General features: G+C 41.2%; 1 protein-coding gene across 1 annotated transcript in view; it reads right to left on the bottom strand.

The window, feature by feature from the left end:
• Positions 1 to 809: 809 nt before the first annotated feature.
• The window catches only part of LOC122659284 (chloroplast envelope membrane protein-like), a 96989-nt gene continuing 74090 nt past the window's right edge, over positions 810 to 23708 (bottom strand). Inside the window, exons 6-8 of the mRNA XM_043854414.1 lie at positions 8513 to 8610; positions 2553 to 2688; positions 810 to 1006 (exon numbers count right to left, since the gene is read on the bottom strand). Coding sequence (XP_043710349.1) covers positions 938 to 1006; positions 2553 to 2688; positions 8513 to 8610 — 303 coding nt within the window. The 3' untranslated portion in view covers positions 810 to 937. The remainder of the gene's footprint in view (positions 1007 to 2552; positions 2689 to 8512; positions 8611 to 23708) is intronic.

The raw sequence follows: 23708 nt of genomic DNA, 5'->3' as shown, positions 1-23708 counted from the left end.
AGGAAAATAAATTCTGGAACTAATTAAGAACAGTTCCTGTACAAATTCTTGGCAAAGATGAGTAGAATTGTTTCATGCATGTGGGCATGAACACCCCATCCGAACCAAGAAAACAAAATACAAACAAGACTAATCAGAAGAAATGCGAAACCAGTTTCAGGTAACCATAATAAATAATTCCAGGATTGTTTGATTCATGACATACAGCATTCAATATGACCCAAATGACAAGTGAAAATCATTTTTTTTAATACTCTATTGATTAGCTTTATTCTGACGAGTTGTAACAAACTCAACCTATTTTGAAACAGATGCTGTTGGGGAGAGCCGCTTACTATCTATAAACATGTTGTCCAGAAGATTTTAGCATCTCAACTAAAGCTTGGCTATTCAAATCTTGGAACCCAGTTAGTGGATCCTTTTGATTTTACAGAGTAGTTGAAAACATTTTGACTCCTGCACAATTTCACCATGAGAGCTGGCCATGAAAAAATAAAATGCAGTTAATAGCAGACTATCAGAACTGGGTCTCATCCTTGTATCAATCTCAGTTATGATAATACATCCTTGGGTTTATAAACATGTAAGAGATACCCATCAAATCAAGTGATTATTTGGAGGCAACTTAGATCAAATGTTGTAACTGTGATAAACTGTGAATTATAAAATACAATTAAGAAATCTGTAGCACATGAATACCATATGATTCTGAGAATAAAATCCATAAAATATTAAAATTTCCTCTCTGTAAATCATACATTTGACTTAAAGGGAATATTTGCCGAATAATGTTGATATCTTTCAATATACTTACAACTCAAGAGAATCCTGTATAACAGAAGAAAGAAAACACCAAGGTTTGGGGAAATAGCTTGATACATGAACCTACTTTGGTAGAGCCTTGTCTGGTGAGTCAAAATCCAAACATGACACCTCACTAATGACGTTTCATTTCTCGGAAGATATTCGCAACCTTTGGCGATAATCTTGGAAGGAATTTGAATAACTGTACCGATCGTGCCGGGAGGAGGAGATGATCAGTTCAGTGAAGAGTTGCATTAAGGAAAAAGGCATAAGTATAAATAGAAACAACAATGACTATCAAATATTCCAAATAATAGCTTTTTGTTAAAATCCGTGAGTAGTGTATCTCTTTTTTGTTTTTTTTTTTGGTAATGGAGAGTAGTGTATCTCAAGATAGATGCCCTTGCTACTGCTGTATAATGACACAAATATTTAAGTGCATAGGACATCCCCACAGAAGGTCCCAGTGTTGAGGTTTTCAATGCACTTATATTTTTAATGCAGTTTCAATGCAACGTTAGGGCCTGCTTTGATAGTACTTGGTTATGGGCTTTTGTTTTAAGTGTTTTTATTTGAAATCACCCAAATTTTAGGTTCAAAAGAGGTATATGGAATTAGTAGTTTAGTATTTGATTTAGATTAGAATACTTGATAGCTAGATAGAGTTCTGTTTTGAGTTTATTTACATCATTGAATGCATGAGTATGATTAAGAGTCCTTTTATGAGTCAATTTAGGAATTTTAGGTGGTCTTTATATATATTTAATACACTCCCTATCAATTGAAGATGATTTGATTAAAGAATGAATTCCTTCTTAAGAGTTTTGGTGATGTTGAGCAGTGCATATGAAATTGGTATCCCATGCCTAATTTCTTCTTCTCTCTATTTCTTCCCAAGTAGATCAATTTCATCTATTTTCCCTCTCCTTCAGTCGATCAGATTTCTTAACAACACAGCTGCTTCCTTTTTCTCAGATATGATCACAGAATTGATCATTTGGCATGCTTGCGTCTGAGATCCATGATGCATCAATTTTTGTATGGATGGATGGCTCTCCAACATTTCTCTGGTCATCCCAATGGAAGCAGAAAACATAGAAGAAAAAGCATATGAGCAGCACACTTGGGTCGGTTAGGTGGGACTTGTTAAATTAACGGTCATGATTGCCACACACACAAACCAGTTATATGAACAAGTAAGGACATGATAGACACCCATACACAGTTAGAGTGGTTTCAGCAGCTAATTGATTGACTCTGGTTTACAAAAGTCATTGTTTGGTTTTACTTTATTTCGTTTCTGAAGGTTGTGCTTGGTGTGTTGGTCAAGTGCTCACTTGCTGAACGCTTGGTCACGGGTTCAAGTCCTGGAAACAGCCTCTCTGGAAACAGGGGTAAGGCTGCGTACATTTGACCCTCCTCAGACCCTGCTAAACGTGGGAGCCTTGTGCACTGGGAATGACCTTTTTTTATTTATTTATTTCGTTTCTGAATTTATTCAGAGTATTATTCAATGGTTGCCAGTTTTTGGAAAGTGAAAATTATAGATCAACTTGTGTTCATATATTAGACACCAGAACTTATCCATTTCTGCATGTATCTTTCCTTGTGTCTTTGCCTCTTGTTTCACAGTTGTACAATATTTGAGTAATGATGATGCCAGTATGATTGAGTTCTTCACATATACAATAGGTTAATTAAGGATGCAACTGTTTATGTTTCTAGTAAGGTTCAAGGATAGAACATACCCAAAGCTTCACACATGCATCAATAATAACCGGAACGAGACATACGAAAATAGTTATCACTGATGGATCAATCTCAAGCCCATAGTGCTCAACAATTACTTCCAACAGTGTCTGCCAACCAGATTCAGAATGATACCTGCATGTTTGCCAATGCCTTCCTATTATTGTCTTCAGATCAAACACAAAAATAAATGGGAAGAATGAAACACCCCCCCCCCCCCCCTAGAGGAAAGGAAGAAAGGTTTTTTTGTTTTTTGAGAGAAAAAATTGCATGTTAAACATCAGCCACTAGATCACTATGAAAGGGGCACTCCAGACCATACTACCTGATAACCAGTCAGCTGACAAAATCAAACCCCAACCCCCACTGCACCCAGTGTTTGAAGGACGATCAGAGCGGTGGCTGTGTCATGGTTTGCCATTCAGACTATTGACAAAAAATGCCGAAAGGTCCACATTCTCTGGATAATACTCATGGTCGGGCACTCAAGTTGGGTGAACAGATCATTTTAACTCCCATCAGATGGTTTAAATGATCTGACAAAACTACTTTTCAAATATTGCCTACACCAACCCATCAATGGGGAAGAGATGGCAGTGAAAGAGTTAAGTTGGGCTTGATGCAGTTGCATTAGACTATGATCACACATGGAAGTCTAAACATAAGTCCAGAATGCTCACAAGGTACTGGTGGCAGTCCAATGGGTTGAAAACAAACTTTGGGTAATTATATTATAGGATAGGCCCTTTATTATCTTGGGTTTCATTATAATGGACCTAATTCATAAGCCCATAAAGTGAGAATAGAGTGATGTTAGTACTGAAAATTAGTGAAATAAGTTAAATGCTGAGTTCAATTAGGATACTTATTAGCTTAATAGAGCTTTATTTTGAGTCTATTAAGTCAAGTCAGTGCGAGAGACTGATCAACAGTCCTTTCTTTCTCAAGAGTTTTTGATCTGTTGAGCTCTGCACACAGGACTGATACCCCAAATCTATCTGGTTGCTTCTCTTCAATCCTTTGTTCCTATTCTTCTTCCAACTCTTAAACTTTTTCCTGATTTCTTGTCTCTACACCCATCTCTAAATCTGATTATATTCTTTCTGAAACTGAAGTTCTTCTTTTAAATATGGTTATAAGAGATCTATTATGTAATTATTGAACTGTTTCTTCAATTCTCATCATCTGATTCTGATTCTCCTGAGATTCTATAGTTGTTGAACTTAGCTTGAGATATAAGCAGCCTGGATATCATCTGTTACATCTTACCTGATTTCCAGATTCTTGGGTCGATTCATAGGTCTGGTTAAGCTTTACACTCCACCAGAATTTCCACAAGATCTGATTGTTGGATCTTGAGAAATTAAACTTCTCTTATTTTCTGTCCAAGCTGATTGTATACTATTTCTATCCACTTCTATAATGATCCTGGTCATAGTTCTGGCTTCTAGATTCTTTCTAGAACCTTGAACGGCATTATTTAGTATCAGACATACTTGTCAAAGCATTACCTAGGCGCCACTTAGGCATCCAGGCGGAAAATCTGGGCCAAGGCAAGCTGTTGCCTTATGTCCAAGGTGCTTTAGTGTTGGTAGCACATGCTCACCCCTGCGACTCGACTTCCCCCATCCCCGATAAGGAAACAACGATAGAAACACTGCCACTGCCACCACCATAGCAGCAGTTGTAGCAGCATAATAAGTAGATGACGATGAAGATGAAAGGAGGGGGAGGAGGAAGAATAAGAAGATTGAAAAAGCAGTAGCAGTGGCACCACAACAATTGCCACCAACGAACAGTAGTTGGAGCAGCCATTGCCACGCCATCACCGTTACCATAAATGAAAATAAAAAGAAGAAAGAGGGAGCGTTGAATTCCAGTGCCGTTGCCACTACCTTGAACGCTAGCGCAGCCTCATCGAGAACAGGCAGCCACAGAGTCACAATTCTTTCAATGTTGTGCATAGAGCATGTTTCTAGGAGGACGAGTGGTTTTTGCTCTGCTATTCCCCCTGTCCCTCCAGTTGCCGCTTCTAGAATCCATCTACATCGATAATGCCCTCAACTCCCCCCTTCTTTAATAAGATATTTGTTTATCTTATTTACATATTAATTCCCTCAACCCCCCTTCTTTAATTAGTATTTGTGGTAGCATTTTCATTGAGTGTCCTCAACCCCCTTTCTTTAATAAGAGATATTTGTTCATCTTATTTCAATATATTAATTCTATCTATTATAACAAAAAATAACAGGAGTAAAAAACTAATGTATAAGTAAGGCTTCCAAAGTCTTTCGGCATATTTTAAGATTGAGGATGATTATACATTAATAAATACAAAAGCGCCTAGGCCAAGCCCAGGCAAGCGCCTTGTCGCCTAGGCACTTAGCTGGCCCTTGAATGCCTTGGATCGCCTAGCGCTATGACAACTATGGTATTAGAGCCAAACCTAATGATCTTTATCATGTAGTTTCAACAGATCCGTGATATGTTACTTGTTGCGTTTGCGAGAGATAAAAGCATGAAGTGTATATTAGAAAGGATTTGTGCTACATGTGAGATTTTGATTGCTTCTAGTGAAGAGATTCGAGAGTGTAATAAAAAATTAATGAGAACCTTGACGCTCTACAACTACAAGCTCAAGACGAGTTGACCAAGGAATCCCTTGAAAATGAAGATCCTCGAGGAGCCCATGATTGGATTCGAAGATAAATCAATTGAATATCTATTTGAAGATAAAGTCAAAAAAACTCCCATTGAAATTTCTGCGGAAGAGAAGCAAATTGAAATGATCTCTATGGAGATCGACCAGGTGGAATCTGTTATTCCCCAATATATATTCAACACAAAAAATCCGACGGTGTCTTAGTTCCTTCGAGTTACTCATGAGAAGCAATGGATTGTCGAATCAAGGTGACTGATCATGGATGCCAATTGAGTGGTGATGATTCGCTCATACTATAAACCCCACCAGCATAAAAGGAATTGATGCAGTTGGATCATACTATAATCCCATATGGAGCCTAGTGTAAATTTAGAAGACCCACAAGTTGCTAAAGATAATCCAATGGGCTGAAAACAAGCTTTGGCAGTCATATTATATAAGGGTGTCAAATTTAGGACTGACGGAACTTGATAGAAAATACCTTAAACGACATTATGTAATTGTACAATTCTGTGAATACTGGCTTGTCTCTGTGACAGTGGCCATGCCTTTATCTACAATCTTAGAATTTTACAAATATGGAATGACTTGCTCAACACTCAACTAGCACATTTAACATGTGCATAATGAACCTAGACACTACAGGTACAAGGACAATATTACCCCTGAACCCATATTACAACATAATATCAGAGCCAAAGGCATCCAAGGTAGTCACATTGCTTACATCAAACAAGGCATGCTATCACCTTGGACTCAAGAAGGCACCTGGATGCCTAGGCGGCGCCTAGGAGATGCCTTGACAATTATGGTTTTTGTTTTAGAAAAAAAATTAAATATCGGTTCAATTTCGATTTGGCCCAATTGGACTGATAAGAACGATCGAAAACCGAATCAAACCAAAACCCAACAAATATCTGCTTCTAGAGTCTTGGACAAGCTTCTTCAATGTGTGCCTCTTCGACAGTCTCTCACCTCTCTCTCTCAGTCTACTCTCACTCTCTACGGTCGTCGGTGCCCTAGCCAAGCACTTCCCCCTTAGTCTCTCACCGACGTCATCTGGGCCGACCGAGGAGAAGGTCCAACACAAGAACAACTTAATGTGGTTTGTCTTCTGTACTACCGTCTTTGACTTCTCACCTTCCACCTTGATGAACGCAGGGGGCTCTCTCATCTATGTCATCATCTATAAGCATGAGGGCATGCCTTTGAGGTTTCCGGGCAGCCGAGTGCTTGGAATGGCCTTTCCCTCTGGCCTCTGGCCCTCTGTCTATAAGCATACCAGCATCTTTATTCTATTTTCAGCAGTCTCTCTCTCTCTGATTATTCTTGGTCTGCTATTGGTTTCAGCCTGAACCCAAACCCCCAATGTCATGAAACTGATAAGGAACCGAAACCGACCGACCGAAATCAAATCGGTTTTGGTTTTGTTATTAGATACATATATATGTCATGGTTCGAGCTCTTGTGAGATCTTGGTTTTTTATCTTGTTTTTTTTTTTTTGTGTTACTGAGTTGAAACTCGAAACTACAGGGGAGTTGGGGAATCAAAAAGGTTTTAGTCAAAATTTCGCATCTTGACGATGTATCGGTCGAAACTATTACCATCCACTCGATATAAAAGCCTCAACTCGACAAGACTCAGTCGAAATATTGATCAGTCTCGTCTGTCTTGGTGGGTTTTGACTATGAATGCATAAAAACCTCTAAAATGCTATTTTTTGACCAAATCTTACACAACCAAGCTTGGAACAAGTGGATTATTTAAAAAACTAAGGGTTTTACTTGAATTATAGAAATCAAGTCAGTGTGAGTAGGAGTCTTTTTATGAGTCAGCCTAGGAAATTTTAAAGGTTATATATATATATATATCCTCCATTAGTCAGAGATGATATGGTATAGAAATTGAAGTTTTATGAAGAGTTTTTGAGCTATTGAACTCTGCACATGGGACTGGTATTCCAGTTCAGAATTATAATGCAAATAATGTGCTATCTCTTTAATCCTTTGTCTAAAAGGGCGGGCCTTGGTGCAATGGTAAAGGTTGCTCCATTGTGACCAAGTGGTCGTGGGTTCGAGTCTGGAAACAGCCTCTCTGAGAAAGCAGGGGTAAGGCTGCATACATTATGACCCTCCCCAGAGCCCACAGTGGTAGGAGCCTCATGCACTGGGTACGCCGTTCTTTAATCCTTTCTTTATGTTATTCTTCTAACTCTTCTACTTCTTCCTGATTTCCTCTCTTTTTACATTGATCCCTAAATCTGATATTCTGATTATATCTTTGCTGAAACTGATTTCTCCTTCCTGATTTGGCTATCAGAGATCTATTATGTAATTATCAAACTGTTCTTCAAATCTGATAATCTGATTCTGCTGAGATTCTATAGTTCTTGAACCTGGCTTCAGATATAAGTAGCCAGGATATCATTTATTATATCGTACCTGATTTCATGGTTCTTGGGTCGATTGATAGATCTGGTTAAGCCTTTCACCAGATCTGGTTGTATGATCTTGAGATATTAAATTTCCCTTATTTTCAGTCTAGGCTGTTTGTATACTTGTCCTATCAACTTCTATATTTATCCTGGTCATAGTTCTTGCTTCCAGATTCTTTCTAGAACCTTAAACTGCATTAGGGTTGGGGTAGGGTCAGGAGGAAATGAGAATCTCAGTAGTAAAATTAAGAAAATAGTATAAAATAAATGGGGTATAGGTCATGGTTCATTATAATCTGAACCTGATGCAAAACCACCGAAGCCACAGAAAATGAAACCAGAATCTTATCCTCAAACTGACAGCCATAGGTCACCCATATCATTAGGAGCAGGATAGCAAATTCCACCCATTTAACCTAAGGAATAGTCATCCTCACTTCAACTTTGTAGATGAATAACGCTGTATCTATCATATCTATCTATTATCCATCTTCATATATGTGTGCTTTTTTGTTTGCATATAAAACAGAATCATTCACATACAGAACTAAAATGCTTAATCCCCACCATGGAAGCCACAATTTTTGGGTGATAACAATGTATAAAGAGATGGCAAAGGCTTGTATTTGACAAAAGGTTAACACTTTGATCTTCTTCGGAAATTTCATGCTGAATAAGATGAATAAACAAGGACAATACAATCCAGAGTGAACACACAGCTGCTGAACATGAGATTTAGTTGACTGATACACATGAATATAGGATGGTGTTCACATCATTTTCTATTTTTCATGCATATTAGCATTTTTAACTGTAAGAACTTGCATGTTAGCACTATGAATAAAAAGAACAGAAACATTACCCCAGGAAAATGTCTGTAACAAGAATGATAAGAAATGCCTTCCCAGTATCTGACATATTATTTAATATCTTATATCCTGTAAATTTCAGCAAAGCTACCTGCAGAAGGGGGGTTACAAAAGGACAATGAATAGAAAAGACATGCAATTAAATGGAAGGAAAGTTTTCATGTATCATAGGGTGTAGCATATCTAATCATATGTATAAATCATGACCAGGTAATGCAGATCAGGCACATCCAACAAAAGAAAAAATTCTCAAGCAATAAATAGGCACAATATACATTTGTGAGGAACCCATAAAAGAAGTTTTTGATAAGCTTATGGCTTAGCTGTGGGTGGCTCACCCACAGAATATATGGATGTGCACCTAGTTTTGCAACATGGTAAGTCAGATGGGACTGAAACTTTATGGACAGGTAGACCTGAAGGTCCCCTGTTCACATGTCAGGTTTCAGCACAAATGCAGTTGGTCAAAGCTGCGTTTGACAAATATTTTAAGGGTTTGTTCAAAACTAGTACAAAATTGTATAAAAATTTGTAAAGGGGGGAAATATGTTTACTAAAATGCAATACAAAAAGTTGGAAAACAACATCCATCTCAAAATTCAGGATGTTGATTCCCAAAATAGTGATGGTATTAGTCATTAGTACTCTTGGCGGCATCCATGAAGGACTGCACAGCCATCATATGGCTGGATTCTTTCTCTCATTCAATCATGTTCAAGTATGCTTCTTGGTCATGTCCAACCAAAAAAATGTTGGATGAAAGATATATATGAAGTAAAATTTCTAAGTAAAACAATTTTACAGGAAAATATTTTATATTGAAACAAATGGAGCACATACAGCAAAATAAAGCATTGAAAAATCCAGGACTGCCCAGAAGGTGGATACCAATGATTGGACTACAAACAGGGCCCATGGAAATACATGGATGGGTTTATGACTGAATTTGAGTCTAAAGTTTGACACGTGGAAAATCCCAACCATTTCCTAGATATCCAACAACAACAACTCAGCCTTATCCCAACTAAATGGTGTCGGATACATGGATCCTTGCCCTCCAATCAGCTCTATTCTTGGAAGAAAGCCCCCTTTAAAAAAATATTTCACTGCTGCCCAAACATCACTTTCAACAACCTCCCAGCATGCCGTGAAAAAATACCCTGAGAAACCATCAGGGCCTGGAGCACTATCACTTGACAAAGAAAAAACCGCCTCTTTAACCTCCTCTAAAGAAGGGGAAGCCAAGAGCGTAACATTTTGTTAACAAAACAGAATATGAGAGAATGCTTGGATGATTAATGATCACCCCCAAGCCTATATTTATATTGTTGAAAATAAAAGACAAAATTACATGTGAGCAATGTGGGACTAAACCCACATCATAGAAATAAAAATAAAACAGTAAAAAAGGTCCAGAATACCCCCCAAGGTATTCTGGCCCATATAATCCAACACTCCCCCTCAAGTTGGAGCAAATATGTCAATCATGCCCAACTTGACTAGATTAGGATGAAACAGTTTTCCGGATAATCCTTGGTGAAAATATCAGCAAGCTGATCAGCAGACTTCACAAAGGGAACACAAATCAACCCTTCTTCCAATTTTTCCTTGATGAAATGCCTATCCACTTCAACAAGCTTAGTGCGATCATGCTGTATCGGGTTATGTGCAATACTGATTGCAGCCTTGTTGTCACAGTACAACATCATAAGAAGACGAATAGGAAGCCCAAGGTCTTGTAGCAAGCCTTTGAGCCAAAGTAACTCACAGATGCCTTGTGCCATAGCATGAAATTCTGCTTCGGCACTAGAACGAGCAACCACATTTTGCTTCTTGTTAGGCCAAGTGACAAGATTGCCACCTTCAAAAGAACAATACCCAGAGATAGACTTGCGATCTGTAGAACCAGCCCAATCAGCATCAGTGCACGCCTCTATCCGTAGGTGACCATGAGGAGACAGGAGAATGCCCTTTCCAGGAGCTGACTTTAGGTAGTGAAGGATACGAAGAACAGCCTCCATATGAGAAGAGTAGGGATCATGCATAAACTGACTCACAGTACTCACATCAACAACAATATTCGGACGTGTGTGTAAGAGATAAATCAACTTCCCCACTAGTCTTTGGTACTGGCCTTTTGTTAGAAGTCATGTAATAGGGGTAGTTTAGGAACTCGTCTCTTTACTAGTTCCCTTATTATGTAATTCTGTTTTTTCTTCTCTATTTCTCTTGTACCTCCCTAGGGATGTGGATGTAATTCTCTTTATTATGTTTGAAGTAATATAGGTGTATGGAGAAGTCTCTCCAACACAATCGATTACAACCTAAAATATTCTTTTCTCTCTTCTCCTGCCATCTTCTTCCTCCTCCAACTTCTTCCTTCTCTATTACTTATCTTCTCAACCTAAAATCTAACTTGGTATTAGAGCAGGCTCAGCGTTTGAGAGTTGTGTTCAGTCCCTATTCCCATTCTTTCTCTTCTCTTTGAAATCCTTTGTGCTCAAGGATTCCAAAGAGGAGATTCCGATGTAAAGCTTTGCTTAAAGAGTATGGAATAGGCTCATTCTAGCCTCTTTTGATGACTGAAGGCCCTACTTGAGCTGTTTTGAAGCTCCCTTGAAGATCAGGACCTCACCCTGCTGCTGCCAGAAGTTCCGCCAGGTTCAGGTTGCAGGTTCTTTCTTCTCTTCTCTCGGCTTGTATTTGTGCCTTGGTTTGGTCCATTAGCATCGCCCTAGGACACCTATTATGATGACTATGTCCTCCCTTGCTGATTGAAGAAGCCATATGAGCAGAACTCTTTTTCGTGTTATCCTAAGTACTGCCCAGGTAAAGCCGAGAGTGTATAGTCTCTGTTTTTCTTGCATTTAGGCTGCAGTTTGATGCTCTCTTGGTTGAGAAATGTGTATGCACAGCCTTTGTGAGGCCTTTCTTCTTGTTTGAAATTGGTGCTACTCCTTACAAGCTTTGTGGTACAGTGTTATCAGGGATTGTCTGCTCGAATGATGTTGACATGCACTAGAAGTGCTTGATTTAAGTCCTCTTAAGGATTTGCTGCTGGGACTGCTTCGGCAGTGTGCTATCCTAGTTTGTCTATTGGATTTCTTGTCTGTTTGGGTTGAGTGTGTACTCCCCACTTGTCTCTGGTGTTCTTGTTTGGGTTGATTGTGTCTTTTTCCTGCCATCATGCCTGATTCGGATACATCTGTGCTTGGTACTGCTGATTCACAACCCACTACTGTTGTTCCTCAGTTGGCTTATGAGAGTGCTCACCAACAGATTTCTTTTGTGAAGCTTGATGGTACTAATTACTTGGATTGGTCACATTCTCTGAGACTTTCCCTTCGGAGTAGGGGAAAACTTGGATATATTATAGGTACCATCAAGGCTCCAATAGCTGGTTCACCTACTTTTGATAAATAGGAGACTGAAAATTCTACAGTTATGACATGGTTGATCTTCTCCATGAAGCCCGAGATTGGGAGAAGGTTTATAAGGAAAGAAACTGCCAAAGCTTTTAGGATAGTGTCTCTATGACCTTTGACAGAGTAGGTGACACTGCCAAGGTCTATCAGCTCCATCAAAAAATTCACTCATTGAAGCAAGGTGACAACACTATTTCTGAGTACTACAGTGCGTTCCTCAGTCTTGTGGAGGAGTATGACCACTACAGGGACCTTCATTTGACCAACCCAGAGGATGAAGCAAAGGTGTATCTGACTCTTGAAAAGGAGCGTGTCTTCTCTTTACTTGGTGGTCTGAATCCTGATGAACCAGTTAAACTCCAGCTGTTAGGCCGGTCTCCCCTTCCCTCTCTTAGTGAGGTCTGTAGTTACTTACAGAGTGAGGAGACCCAACGGCTTACTATGGCACCACCACCAGCATCATCTCATGAGAGGTCAGCCCTCAATTCCAGTTCTTTTCGGGACACCCGTAGAGGTAGTAGAGGCCAAAGGCCTAACCGTGAGGAAGCCAGTACTGTGGAGACAGTTGGTGCTAGTGGAGTTGGGCGAGACAGATTTAAATATGATCACTATGGATGCACTGGACACACCAAGGATAGGTGTTGGTCTCTCCATGGTCGCCCTCTGAGTGCGCGTGGTCGTGGTGGCCGTAGAGGGGGCTCGAGCTCATTCCGTGACAACGCGGCGATGCCCCACGGGATGACTCCACCTTTATGGTTGCGGTGGTTCGCAGGTTGTGTCACGATCGAGCACATCTAGTGTGGCTGGCTCCTCATCATCCTCGCCTTTACAGTCTCCACCACGCTTCTATGTGGCCCGGTCTTGGGTCATGACTCGTGCCACGTAGACCACGATGGTATGCGCTCGAAGATTATGATTCCTATACCATTAGCTCGGTAAGGATAAGGTTAGGGTAGCTGATGGCTCCCTTTCCTCCATATCTGGTAAGGGTAATATCCCTGTGACATCATCTATTTCTCTCACTTCTGTTCTTCATGTCCCTAACCTTACACTGAATCTTTTATCTGTGAGTCATCTGACTAAATCTCTCAACTGTTGTGTCACATTTTTTCCTTCTCACTATCTTTTTCAGGATTTGGTGACGAAGAGGATTATTGGTAGTGGACGTGAGGAGCAAGGCCTCTATCTTTTTGACCCTTTTTTGCCCACAGCTCATTCCTATGTGTGTGGCTGTAATGATAGTAGTTCTGTGGATTCTGTTATGTTATGGCATCGTCGTCTTGGCCATCCATCTTTTATTGTAATGAGGAAACAATTGCCTCACTTATTTTCTTCTATTGCCCCTTCTCATGTTTTTCAATGTGAACCATGTATGTTTGCCAAACATTGTCGGTCTTCATATCCTTATCATGGTAATAGAACTGTTGCTCCTTTTCATATTGTGCATACTGATGTTTGGGATCCTTCCCCTACTACTTCTTTGTTTGGCTATCATTACTTTATGTCATTTGTTGATGATTTTTCACGTGCTACATGGACTATTCTTCTGAAGCATAAGAGTGATGTTTGTGATGCCTTTCAGAATTTTTATCAAATGATTCTTACTCAATTTGAGACTCGCATCAAAATTGTCCGATCTGATAAAGGGGGAGAGTACATGTTTGGTGGCCTTCAAACCTTCTTTACTACTCATGGCATTATCCATCAGTTAGCGTGTGTTGACACGCCCTAACAAAATGGGGTTGTTGAGAGGAAAAATCGCCACCTACTTGAAGTGACCCGTAGTCTCTTGTTTGGCATGCATGTCCCCAAGACCTTCTGGTCTGTGGCTCTTCTCACTGCCTCCTTTCTCATCAATCGCATGCCTACCAAGCTTTTTAATTTCAAATCTCCCTTGGACATCTTATCTCCTAAGGCCTTTGCTTTTTCTCTTCCCCCTAGAGTTTTTGGCTGTGTTTGTTATGTGCATGTTAACAAATCTGCTCGCACTAAACTTGACCCCAAAGCTCTCAAGTGTCTCTTCCTTGGGTACTCTTCTACTACCAAGGGGTACAAGTGTTATCACCCTTCTTCCCGCTGATGTATCATTTCCAAGGATGTTACCTTTCTTGAGTCTGTCCCTTTCTTTGTCCCTTTTCAGCATCCTCTCCAGGGGGAGAATTGTGGAAGTGAACAGGCTGCTACTGATGATTTCTTCCTTTCTCCTCTACCTACATCCCCTTTTATGCTTGACATTGGAAAACACAGGACTTTAGATGTGGTTGAGGTTGATGATCACCCAAGGGGGAATACAAATTTGGCTGTTGACAGTGGTTCTGGTAAGGAGAAGGATTACCATATTACATACAAAAAGGGTGAAGCCTTGCATAATACAAGAAAGAAGACCTACCAAGAGTCCTCTTCAGATCCTGATCCACATCCTGAGATTCATTCTTCTCAATTCAGGTGACATTCCTTCTTCTCCATCTGATTTGGACCTTCCTATTGCTATTAGGAAAGGGAAAAGAACTTGTACTAATCCTGTATCCCAGTTTGTCTCCTATGATGCAATTTCTCCTACAGGTCTTGCCTTTATTACTGCCCTCTCTACTGCTTCCATTCCCAAGAATGTCATTGATGCTATGTCTGACCCAAAATGGAGATGATGACACTTGAGAAGAATGGTACTTGGTAACTTGTGGACCTTCCTAAGGGAAGTGTCCCAGTTGGATGTAGATGGGTCTACACAATCAAGTATAAATCTAATGGCAGTATTGAGAGATACAAAGCAAGGTTGGTGGCCAAGGGGTACAGTCAAGTCTATGGAATTGACTACCAGGAGACATTTGCTCCTGTGGCCAAGCATAACTCAATAAGAGTTCTTTTATCTTTGGCTGCCAATAAAGATTGGCCTTTATATCAGTTGGATGTGAAGAATGCCTTCCTTCATGGCGACTTGGAAGAGGAAGTGTTCATGCAAACTCCACCAGGCTTCAAGATGCCTTCAGCTGAAGGAAAAGTGTGCCTCCTTAAGAAGACTCTATATGGTCTCAAACAATCACTAAAGGCATGGTTTAAGCACTTCCGACAGGCTATTCTAAAGAATGGATATTCCCAGAGCCAAGCTGATCACACTCTCTTTACCAAACAGAGTAATGGTACTATCACAACTCTTATTGTCTATGTTGATGATATCGTGGTCACAGGAGATGATACAAGTGAGATAGGTAAATTGAAGAGCTACTTGGCACAACAATTTAAGATCAAAGATCTGGGTCCCTTGAAGTACTTCTTAGGAATAGAAGTATCAAGGACCAAGAAAGGAATCAACATATGTCAAAGGAGGTTTATTCTTGACTCGTTGACAGAGACAGGGATGTTAGGCTGTAAACCAACAAGCTCTCCTATTGAGCAAAATCACAAACTAGGAGAGGACTGTGGTCCTCTTATTGATGCGGGGAAGTATCAAAGGCTAGTGGGGAAGCTTATCTATCTCTCTATGACTCGGCCAGATATCTCTTATGCCGTGGGAGTTGTCAGCCAATTCATGCATGCTCCCAAGAGTGGCCATTTGGATGCTGTGTACTGCATTCTAAGATATTTGAAGTCCTCTCTAAGGAAAGGGCTGTTGTATGCAAGGCACAACCACTTGAGAGTAGAAGGTTTCACAGATGCCGATTGGGCTGGTTCCATTACAGACAGGAGATCTACCTCCGGCTATTGTACCTTTGTGGGAGGTAACTTAGTCACATGGAGGAGTAAGAAACAGCATGTTGTAGCTAGATGTAATGCCGAGGCAGAATTTAGAGCTATGGCACATGGAGTGTGTGAACTCATCTGGCTAAAAAGAATTGTTCAGGAACTGGGATTTGACACTGAAGGGCCTATGAGGCTGTACTGTGACAACAAGGCTGCCATCAGTATTGCTCACAACCCTGTTCAACATGACCGGACTAAGCACATTGAGGTTGACAGGCATTTCATCAAGGAGAAGATAGACTCTGGCTGTATTTGTACTCCTTTTGTGAAAACTGGTGATCAATTGGCAGATATCTTCACCAAGGCTCTTAGCTCTCCTCAGTTTAGTTCTCTCCTAAGCAAGCTGGGAATGCATGATATATACTCTCCAGCTTGAGGGGGAGTGTTAGAAGTCATGTAATAGGGGTAGTTTAGGAACTAGTCTCTTTACTAGTTCCCTTATTATGTAATTCTGTTTTTTCTTCTCTATTTCTCTTGTACCTCCCTAGGGATGTGGATGTAATTCTCTTTATTATGTTTGAAATAATATAGGTGTATGGAGAAGTCTCTCCAACACAATCGATTACAACCTAAAATATTCTTCTGTATTCTCTCTTCTCTTGCCATCTTCTTCCTCCTCCAACTTCTTCCTTCTCTATAACTTATCTTCTCAACCTAAAATCTAACTCTTTTATCAACAACAGTAGCATCCATAGGAGTATCTGAAGGGTGACATCCTAGCAAACCAGTTTCAGCCAATAAATCTAGGACATACTTCCTTTGGGAGAGAAAAATGCCTTTAGAAGATCTGGCAACCTCAATCCCAAGAAAGTACCGTAGCTTTCCTAAATCTTTAATCTCAAACTCTTGGCCAAGAAAGGACTTCAACTGGCTGATCTCATCACCATCATTGCCAATGACCACTATGACATCAACGTAGACTATAAGAACAGTGAGTTTTCCGCCAACCTCTTTATAAAGAGAGTGTGATCAGCATTACTCTGTTTATAGCCTACAGAAATCATGGCCTTGGGAAACCGGCCAAACCATGCTCGAGGTGAATGCTTCAGCCCATAAAGGGCATGCTTCAATTTACACACCTTACATTGGTTTTTGTCATAAGAGACCCCTGGTGGAATGTCCATATACACCTCCTCATCTAGTTCTCCATTGAGAAAGCATTCTTCACATCCAACTGTTGCAATTCCCATCCAAGATTGACTGCATAGGATAGCAAAACCTGAACAGTATTTAGCTTTACAACAGGGGCAATGGTCTCTTGGTAATCAATGCCATATGTCTGGGTGAACCCCTTTGCCACGAGTCGTGCCTTATACCTATCCACAGTGTCATCCACCTTCTGTTTCACTACAAACACCCACTTACATCCAACAGTTCTCTTCCCAGGTGGAAGAATCACAAACTTCCATGTGCTATTTTTTTTCAGGGCTTCCATTTCTTCCATCATTACTGCCTTCCACGTTCCATCTGATAGAGCTTTCTGCCAATTGTTTGGAATACGAACAAAAGGAAGAGAAGAAACAAAAGCACGAAAAGATGGAGAAAGGGAGTCATAAGAAACAACATGGGATATAGGATGCTTAGTGCAAGCCCTGACACCCTTGCGAATAGCAATAGGTAAATGTTAACAGATTAGAATTAGGCTGAATGCTTGGATGATTAATTCCATCCTAAGCACCTTCTTATTTATAAGAATAATAAAATAGTAAAATATGTACATGAGTAATGTGGGACTAAACCACATACACAAAACAATAAAATAACAAAGGAAAAAAGTCCAGACTACCCCCACGGTATTCTGGCCATATATCTAACACTCCCCCTCAAGTTGGAGCATATATATCATGCATGCCCAACTTGACTAAGATAGGATGAAACAGCTTGCTACTCAGTCCCTTAGTGAACACATCAGCCAGTTGATCAGTAGACTTCATAAAGGGAACACAAATGAGGCCGGCTTCATGCTTCTCCTTAATGAAATGTCGGTCAACCTCTACGTGTTTAGTGCGATCATGCTGGACAGGATTATGAGCAATGCTAATGGCAGCTTTATTGTCACAATAAAGCATCATGGGAAGATGGACAGCAACACCAATATCCTGCAATAATCCTCTAAGCCATAGAAGTTCACAAATGCCTTGCGCCATCGCATGAAACTCGACTTCAGCACTGGACCTTGCCACAACATTCTGCTTTTTACTACGCCATGTGACAAGGTTCCCACCCACAAAGGAACAATAGCCAGAGATAGATTTCCTGTCGGTAGAACCAGCCCAATCGGCATCTGTATAAGCCTCAATCTTAAGAATACCATTGGGAGATAGAAGGATTCCCTTTCCTGAAGCAGACTTCAAATACCTCAAAATACGACGGACTGCATCCATATGAGAGGAATAGGGATCATGCATGAATTGGCTCACCAAACTTACAGCAACTGCTATGTCAGGTCGTGTGTAGGAAAGATAGATTAGTTTGCCCACTAATCACTGATAACCACCTTTGTCAACAGGCTCACCCTCTTTCTCCCTAAGTTTTGTAGTAGCTTCCATAGGAGTATTCGAAGGATGACAACCTAGCAGCCCTGTCTCAGTCAATAGATCAAGGACATATTTTCGTTGAGAAAGAAAGATGCCCTTTGAAGATCGAGCAACTTCCATCCCTAGAAAATATTTTAAAGGACCAAGATCTTTGACCTCAAACTCACAGCCAAGGAGAAGCTTCAAATCCCTGATTGCAGCATTATCATTACTAGTGACCATAATGTCATCCATATAGACTATGAGAAGAGTAACCTTGTCACCAACTCGCCTGATAAACAAGGTGTGATCAGCATTGCTCTGCTTGTAACCGGCTGAAATCATAGCCTTATGAAATCTGCCAAACCAGGCCCTAGGTGACTGCTTCGACCCATAAAGAGCACGCTTCAATTTACAGACCTTGCCCCTAGTCCTGTCATCAGAGAAGCCTGGTGGAATGTCCATAGATACCTCCTCCTCAAGCTCCCCATGAAGGAAGGCATTCTTCACATCTAACTACTGGAGATCCCACCGAAGATTTGCAGCACAAGATAATAACACCCTGACGGTGTTGAGCTTTGCCACTGGTGCAAAGGTCTCCTGATAGTCAACCCCATAAGTCTGAGTGAACCCCTTTGAAACCAGACGTGCCTTATACCTATCCACCGAACCATCAGCCTTCTGTTTGACCACGAAGACCCATTTACATCCCACTGGTTTTTTCCCTAGAGGAAGAGCCACAAGATCCCACGTATTATTTTTACGTAGTGCTTGCATTTCTTCCAACATTGCTGCCTTCTACTTTCCATCTGTAGATGCTTCCTGCCAATTGTTAGGAATCGAGATAGAGGAAATAGAAGATACAAACGCATGAAAAGAGGGAGAAAGAGAGCTATAAGAAACAAAACGAGATATGGGATGTAAAATGCAAGTCCTAGTACCTTTGCGATGTGCAATAGGTAGGTCGGAAGGAGAGGGATTACCAGGAGATGTAGGATCCGGATCTGGAGCCGGCAATTGGATGGGTACTGGTGCTATAGTGGGTTGCAGCTGCCCTCTGTTGGATTTGCCCCTTGTATAGGTGAGTATGTTGGAGTTGTCAATTCTCTTCTGAAATTCACCAATAGTTCTCTGGACAGGAGTTAGCTCCCCTTGGATAGGAACATTAACAACACTATTTTCTATGGTCTCCCCCTGTAAAAGATTCCCATCAAGTGAGGGAGGAACAGCCAGAGGATGTTGGGCATCAATCAAAATAGGATGGGCAGCATCTAAAGGAGGTTGGGCAGCAGCCGTGGGAGTTGGTAAAGGGGCCGTGGGTGTTGGTAAAGGCGGCTGGACAGTAGCCTGAGGAACCTCAGGTAGAGGAATCTCAAAAGACACATCTTCACTAGAACTCTCCCCCTGAAGAGGTGGCGAAGAATAGTAAGAAAGGGACTCATGGAAAATAACATCCATGCTAACCATGGTACGGCGGGAAGGGGGATGGTAACACCTATATCCTTTCTGGGTCGAAGAATAACCTAAGAAAATACAACGGAGCCCCTGAGGTTCAAGCTTGCCTGGAGATCTAGTATCTCGAGCATAGCACACAGAACCAAATACCTTAGGAGGCACAATAAATGAGGAATTTCCCCTTAAAACATCAGAGGGGCTACGGGAGTCAAGAACCCTGGAAGGCAGCCTATTGATGAGATAGGCCGCAGTGAGAACCGCATCCCACCAATATTGAGAGGGGACATTCCTCGCAAACATCAAAGCCCTGGCCATCTCTAATAAGTGGCGATTTTTCCTTTCTGCCACACCATTCTGGGCAGGGGTATCAACACAACTAGTTTGATGAAGGATGCCATGATCAGCTAAATATTTTTGAAATTGGGATTCTGTGTACTCTGTTCCATTGTCACTTCTCAATACTTTGAGAGTGGCCTGGAACTGTGTTTGTACCATTTTATAAAAATGCTGAAAACATGAGAAAACTTGATTTTTTGTGTGCAAAAGATACACCCAAGTGTGCCTAGAATGACAATCAATGAAAGAGACAAACCAACGGTGACCAGAAATAGATGCTTTATGACTGGGGCCCCAAACATCAGAATGCACTAATTGAAAACAAGAACTCCTTTTATTTGAAACTGGATAAGTTGAACGTGTCTGTTTGGCCAGAACACAAGCCTCACAAAAGAAGTCATCCTTAGTACGAAGGGTGACCAAACTAGGAACTAAATAAGCTAAAATTCCTACAGGGGGGTGACCTAACCTAGAGTGCCACTGGTAGAGTTCAGAAGAGACCATGGAGTTCTGGTGTAGCTGAGAAGGCAATGGTGGTGGAGAGAAGCGACCATCATCAAGCAGGTACAGCCCACCGTGCACTTTACCTAATCCAATCGTCTTCCTAGATTCCAGATCCTGAAACACACAATGAGAGGGAAAGAAAGTGACTTTACAGTTAAGATCACGAATAATACTACTAATGGAAAGAAGGTTAGTAGTAAAGTTAGGAATGTGCAAAACAGAAGACAAGGGAAGTGAAGAAGTGCAGTTGATGATTCCTTTTCCAGAAATGGAAGAAAGGGAACCATCAGCCACCTTGACCTTGTCTTTCCCAGAAGTGAGAGAATATCTGTGAAACAAACTAGAGGAACCGGTCATATGATCTGGAGCTCCAGAATCTATGATCCAAGGATGGGAAGTTACAGAAGCACAATGACCTCCAAATGCAATACCTGACCGGCAAAGTGTGAACCTGAAGGAGCAGAAGAATTGGCAGTAGCTGATGTAGTAGAGGCAGCAGCAGCGGAAGACCTTAGCATACGTAGGAGTGCCTGTAGATCATCCTGGGATAGACCAGGGTCAGTAGCCGGGGCTGCAGTAACAGTCTCAGTCTGATGGGCCTTGGTCTTTGTCTTTGGTTTTGTCCTGGCAGCCCTTTTTGCTTCAAAATCAGCCGGTTTCCCATGAAGTTTCCAGCACTTCTCTTTGGTGTGGTAAGGTTTGTGACAGTGCTCACAAACAACAGTCCCTGTAGTAGAATCACCAGGAGAAGCAGTGCCACTAGGTGCAAGAGGGGCCGGGGCAGCAGCCTTGAGAGATGATCTGTCAGTGATAGGAGGATGCAACATGGCAGCCCTACGGTTTTCTTCAGAGGAGACCAGAGCATAGGATTGTTCAAGTGTGGGAAAAGGTTTGTTACCCAACACTTGGACCCGAATCTGATCGTGCTCCACATTTAATCCTGCCAAGAAATCATAAACTCTGATTTTGTCCACATGTTTCTTATAGGAAGTAATATCTACAGCGGTGCTTGGGTGAAAGTCAGAGAAGTGATCCAGTTGCTGCTAGAGGCTGCGCAAAGTAGAATAGTATTTGGAGATTGTCAACTCTCCCTGAGTAGTGTGAAGGACCTTCTTCCTGATTTCATATACTTGGGCATCATTGCCAAGCTGTCCGTAGGTTTCCTTGCAAGCAGCCCAAATTTCCGAGGTTGTGTCAAGGAGAAGAAAGTTATGCTGCAGATCTGTAGTCATGGAACCGATCAGGTAGGACATAAGAACTTCATTGTTGGCCAGCCACTTGTCTCGAGTAGCTCCAATCTCGGTTGGCATAACACTAGTGCCTGTAATAGGACTAGTAAGGCCACGGCCAGCAATGCCAAAGGAAGCAGACCTAGACCAAAGCAAGTAATTAGTGCCATCCAACTTGATTGGATTAGGAGAAAAGGTATGATAATCTGGCTTGTTGTGTCCATCACCAACAGAAGTAGCAGTCGAATCCACAGAGTCACCCATGAAGACAGGAGAGAATCCCAAATCGTAGAATGGGGCTGTTGTGAAGAGAAACCCAAGAAATCCTTCAAGTTAAGGGCTGAAAATTGGATGAGAGCCCTCTTGTAATGGGAGAATAAATGTCTCGAAAAATCAGCAACAGCAGCAAAGGGAATCCCTAAGATCGATTTTTATAGGGTTTTGGAAAAAAACCCTGAAAGTGCTGAAATCAATGTAGGGAAGAATGAGAGTAAGAACACTGCAGATGGAGCTGAAAAAAGGATCGAGTGTTTCTCTACTAATGCTGAATCACCCTGCCAAATATCAGCCGCAACAGAAACCTACAAATCCTTGATCGATATTGCTCAGGGTTTTTGAAAAAAACCTGAATTACTGAAATCGATGAAGTATAGAAGATGGCCAAAAACTGAAGTGTTGCAGCTCCAACCAAGATTGAGTGTGCTTATAGAAGTAGAGAACCAGCCTTCAAAAGACCAGAACCAATAGAGGTCACCAGCCCCTAGATCGATAATTGTTAGGGTTTTGAAAAAAACCCTATTTTTGGTGAAAAAAAATCGATCTTAGGGGGTCTTGAACAGATCTGAAGATAGGAACAGATGTAAGAAGATGGCCTGCTGCAGTTCTTGGTCTTCAAATAGGAGGAGAGATCCCTTGTAGTAGAGATGGAAGCAGTCCCCAAAAAACTGAAGATTCCAAATATCGCAGACAAGTAGTTGTGGCCCTATCGAGCAGAAAATTGCATCAGGGAAGAGGTAATTGAGGGCAGTAGCTGGATCTGTAGATCACCTCATCAGTGCTGCCCTAATAGGGGTGAATGAAGAACAAAAGAAAAAAGGGAGGAGAAAACTCGAGAATGAAGAAGGAGGGGGCTGAAATCGAGAATGGAAGAGAGGGGGGGGGTCCCTAATTCGAAATCTGCTCTGATACCATGTTAACAAATTAGAATTAGGCTGAATGCTTAGATGATTAATTCCATCCCAAGCACCTTCTTATTTATAAGAATAATAAAATAGTAAAATATGTACATGAGCAATGTGGGACTAAACCACATATACAAAACAATAAAGTAACAAAGGAAAAAAGTCCAGAATACCCCCACGGTATTCTGGCCATATATCTAACAGTAAATCAGGAGAAGAAGTATTATCAGGTGCAGAGGCAGGTTCTGGAACCAGGTTCGGCAATTGGATGGGTACTGGTGCTGTAGTTGATTGAAGCCGCTTATGTTTCCTTGTATAAGTCTGCACATTAGATTCATTAATCCTCCTCTGAAATTCACTAATGGTTTTTTGGACAGGAGTCTGCTCCCCTTGAGTAGGAATGTCAACAACATCATCTGGGATGGTCTCCTCCTGTATAGGGACCTCTCCCCCTGAAGCAAAAGGAGGACTAGGAGTAGGAGGAATAGGGACAAACTCATTGTAAATAGACTGTAGGGGAGGTTCTATGGTCAACACATCTTTACTAACACTCTCCCCTTGAAGAGGTGGGGACAAATAATAAAACACAGTCTTATGAAAAACAACATCCATACTGACCAATGTATGTTTGGCAGGAGGATAATAGCACTTGTACCCCTTCTGGGTGGCAGAGTAGCCTAAAAAAATGCAGCAGAGACTACGGGGCTCAAGTTTACCAGGGGACTTAGTATCCCGGGCATAGCAAACCATGGTATAAAATCTCGCGATATATCGCTATATTTCGTGAATCTCGACATGTCCGAGA

The sequence above is a fragment of the Telopea speciosissima genome, chromosome 4, assembly GCF_018873765.1.
Source record: "Telopea speciosissima isolate NSW1024214 ecotype Mountain lineage chromosome 4, Tspe_v1, whole genome shotgun sequence".
Taxonomy (NCBI): Eukaryota; Viridiplantae; Streptophyta; class Magnoliopsida; order Proteales; family Proteaceae; genus Telopea; species Telopea speciosissima.
Note: the sequence above shows the minus strand (reverse complement) of the source record. Positions and strands in the feature narration are given on the sequence as shown.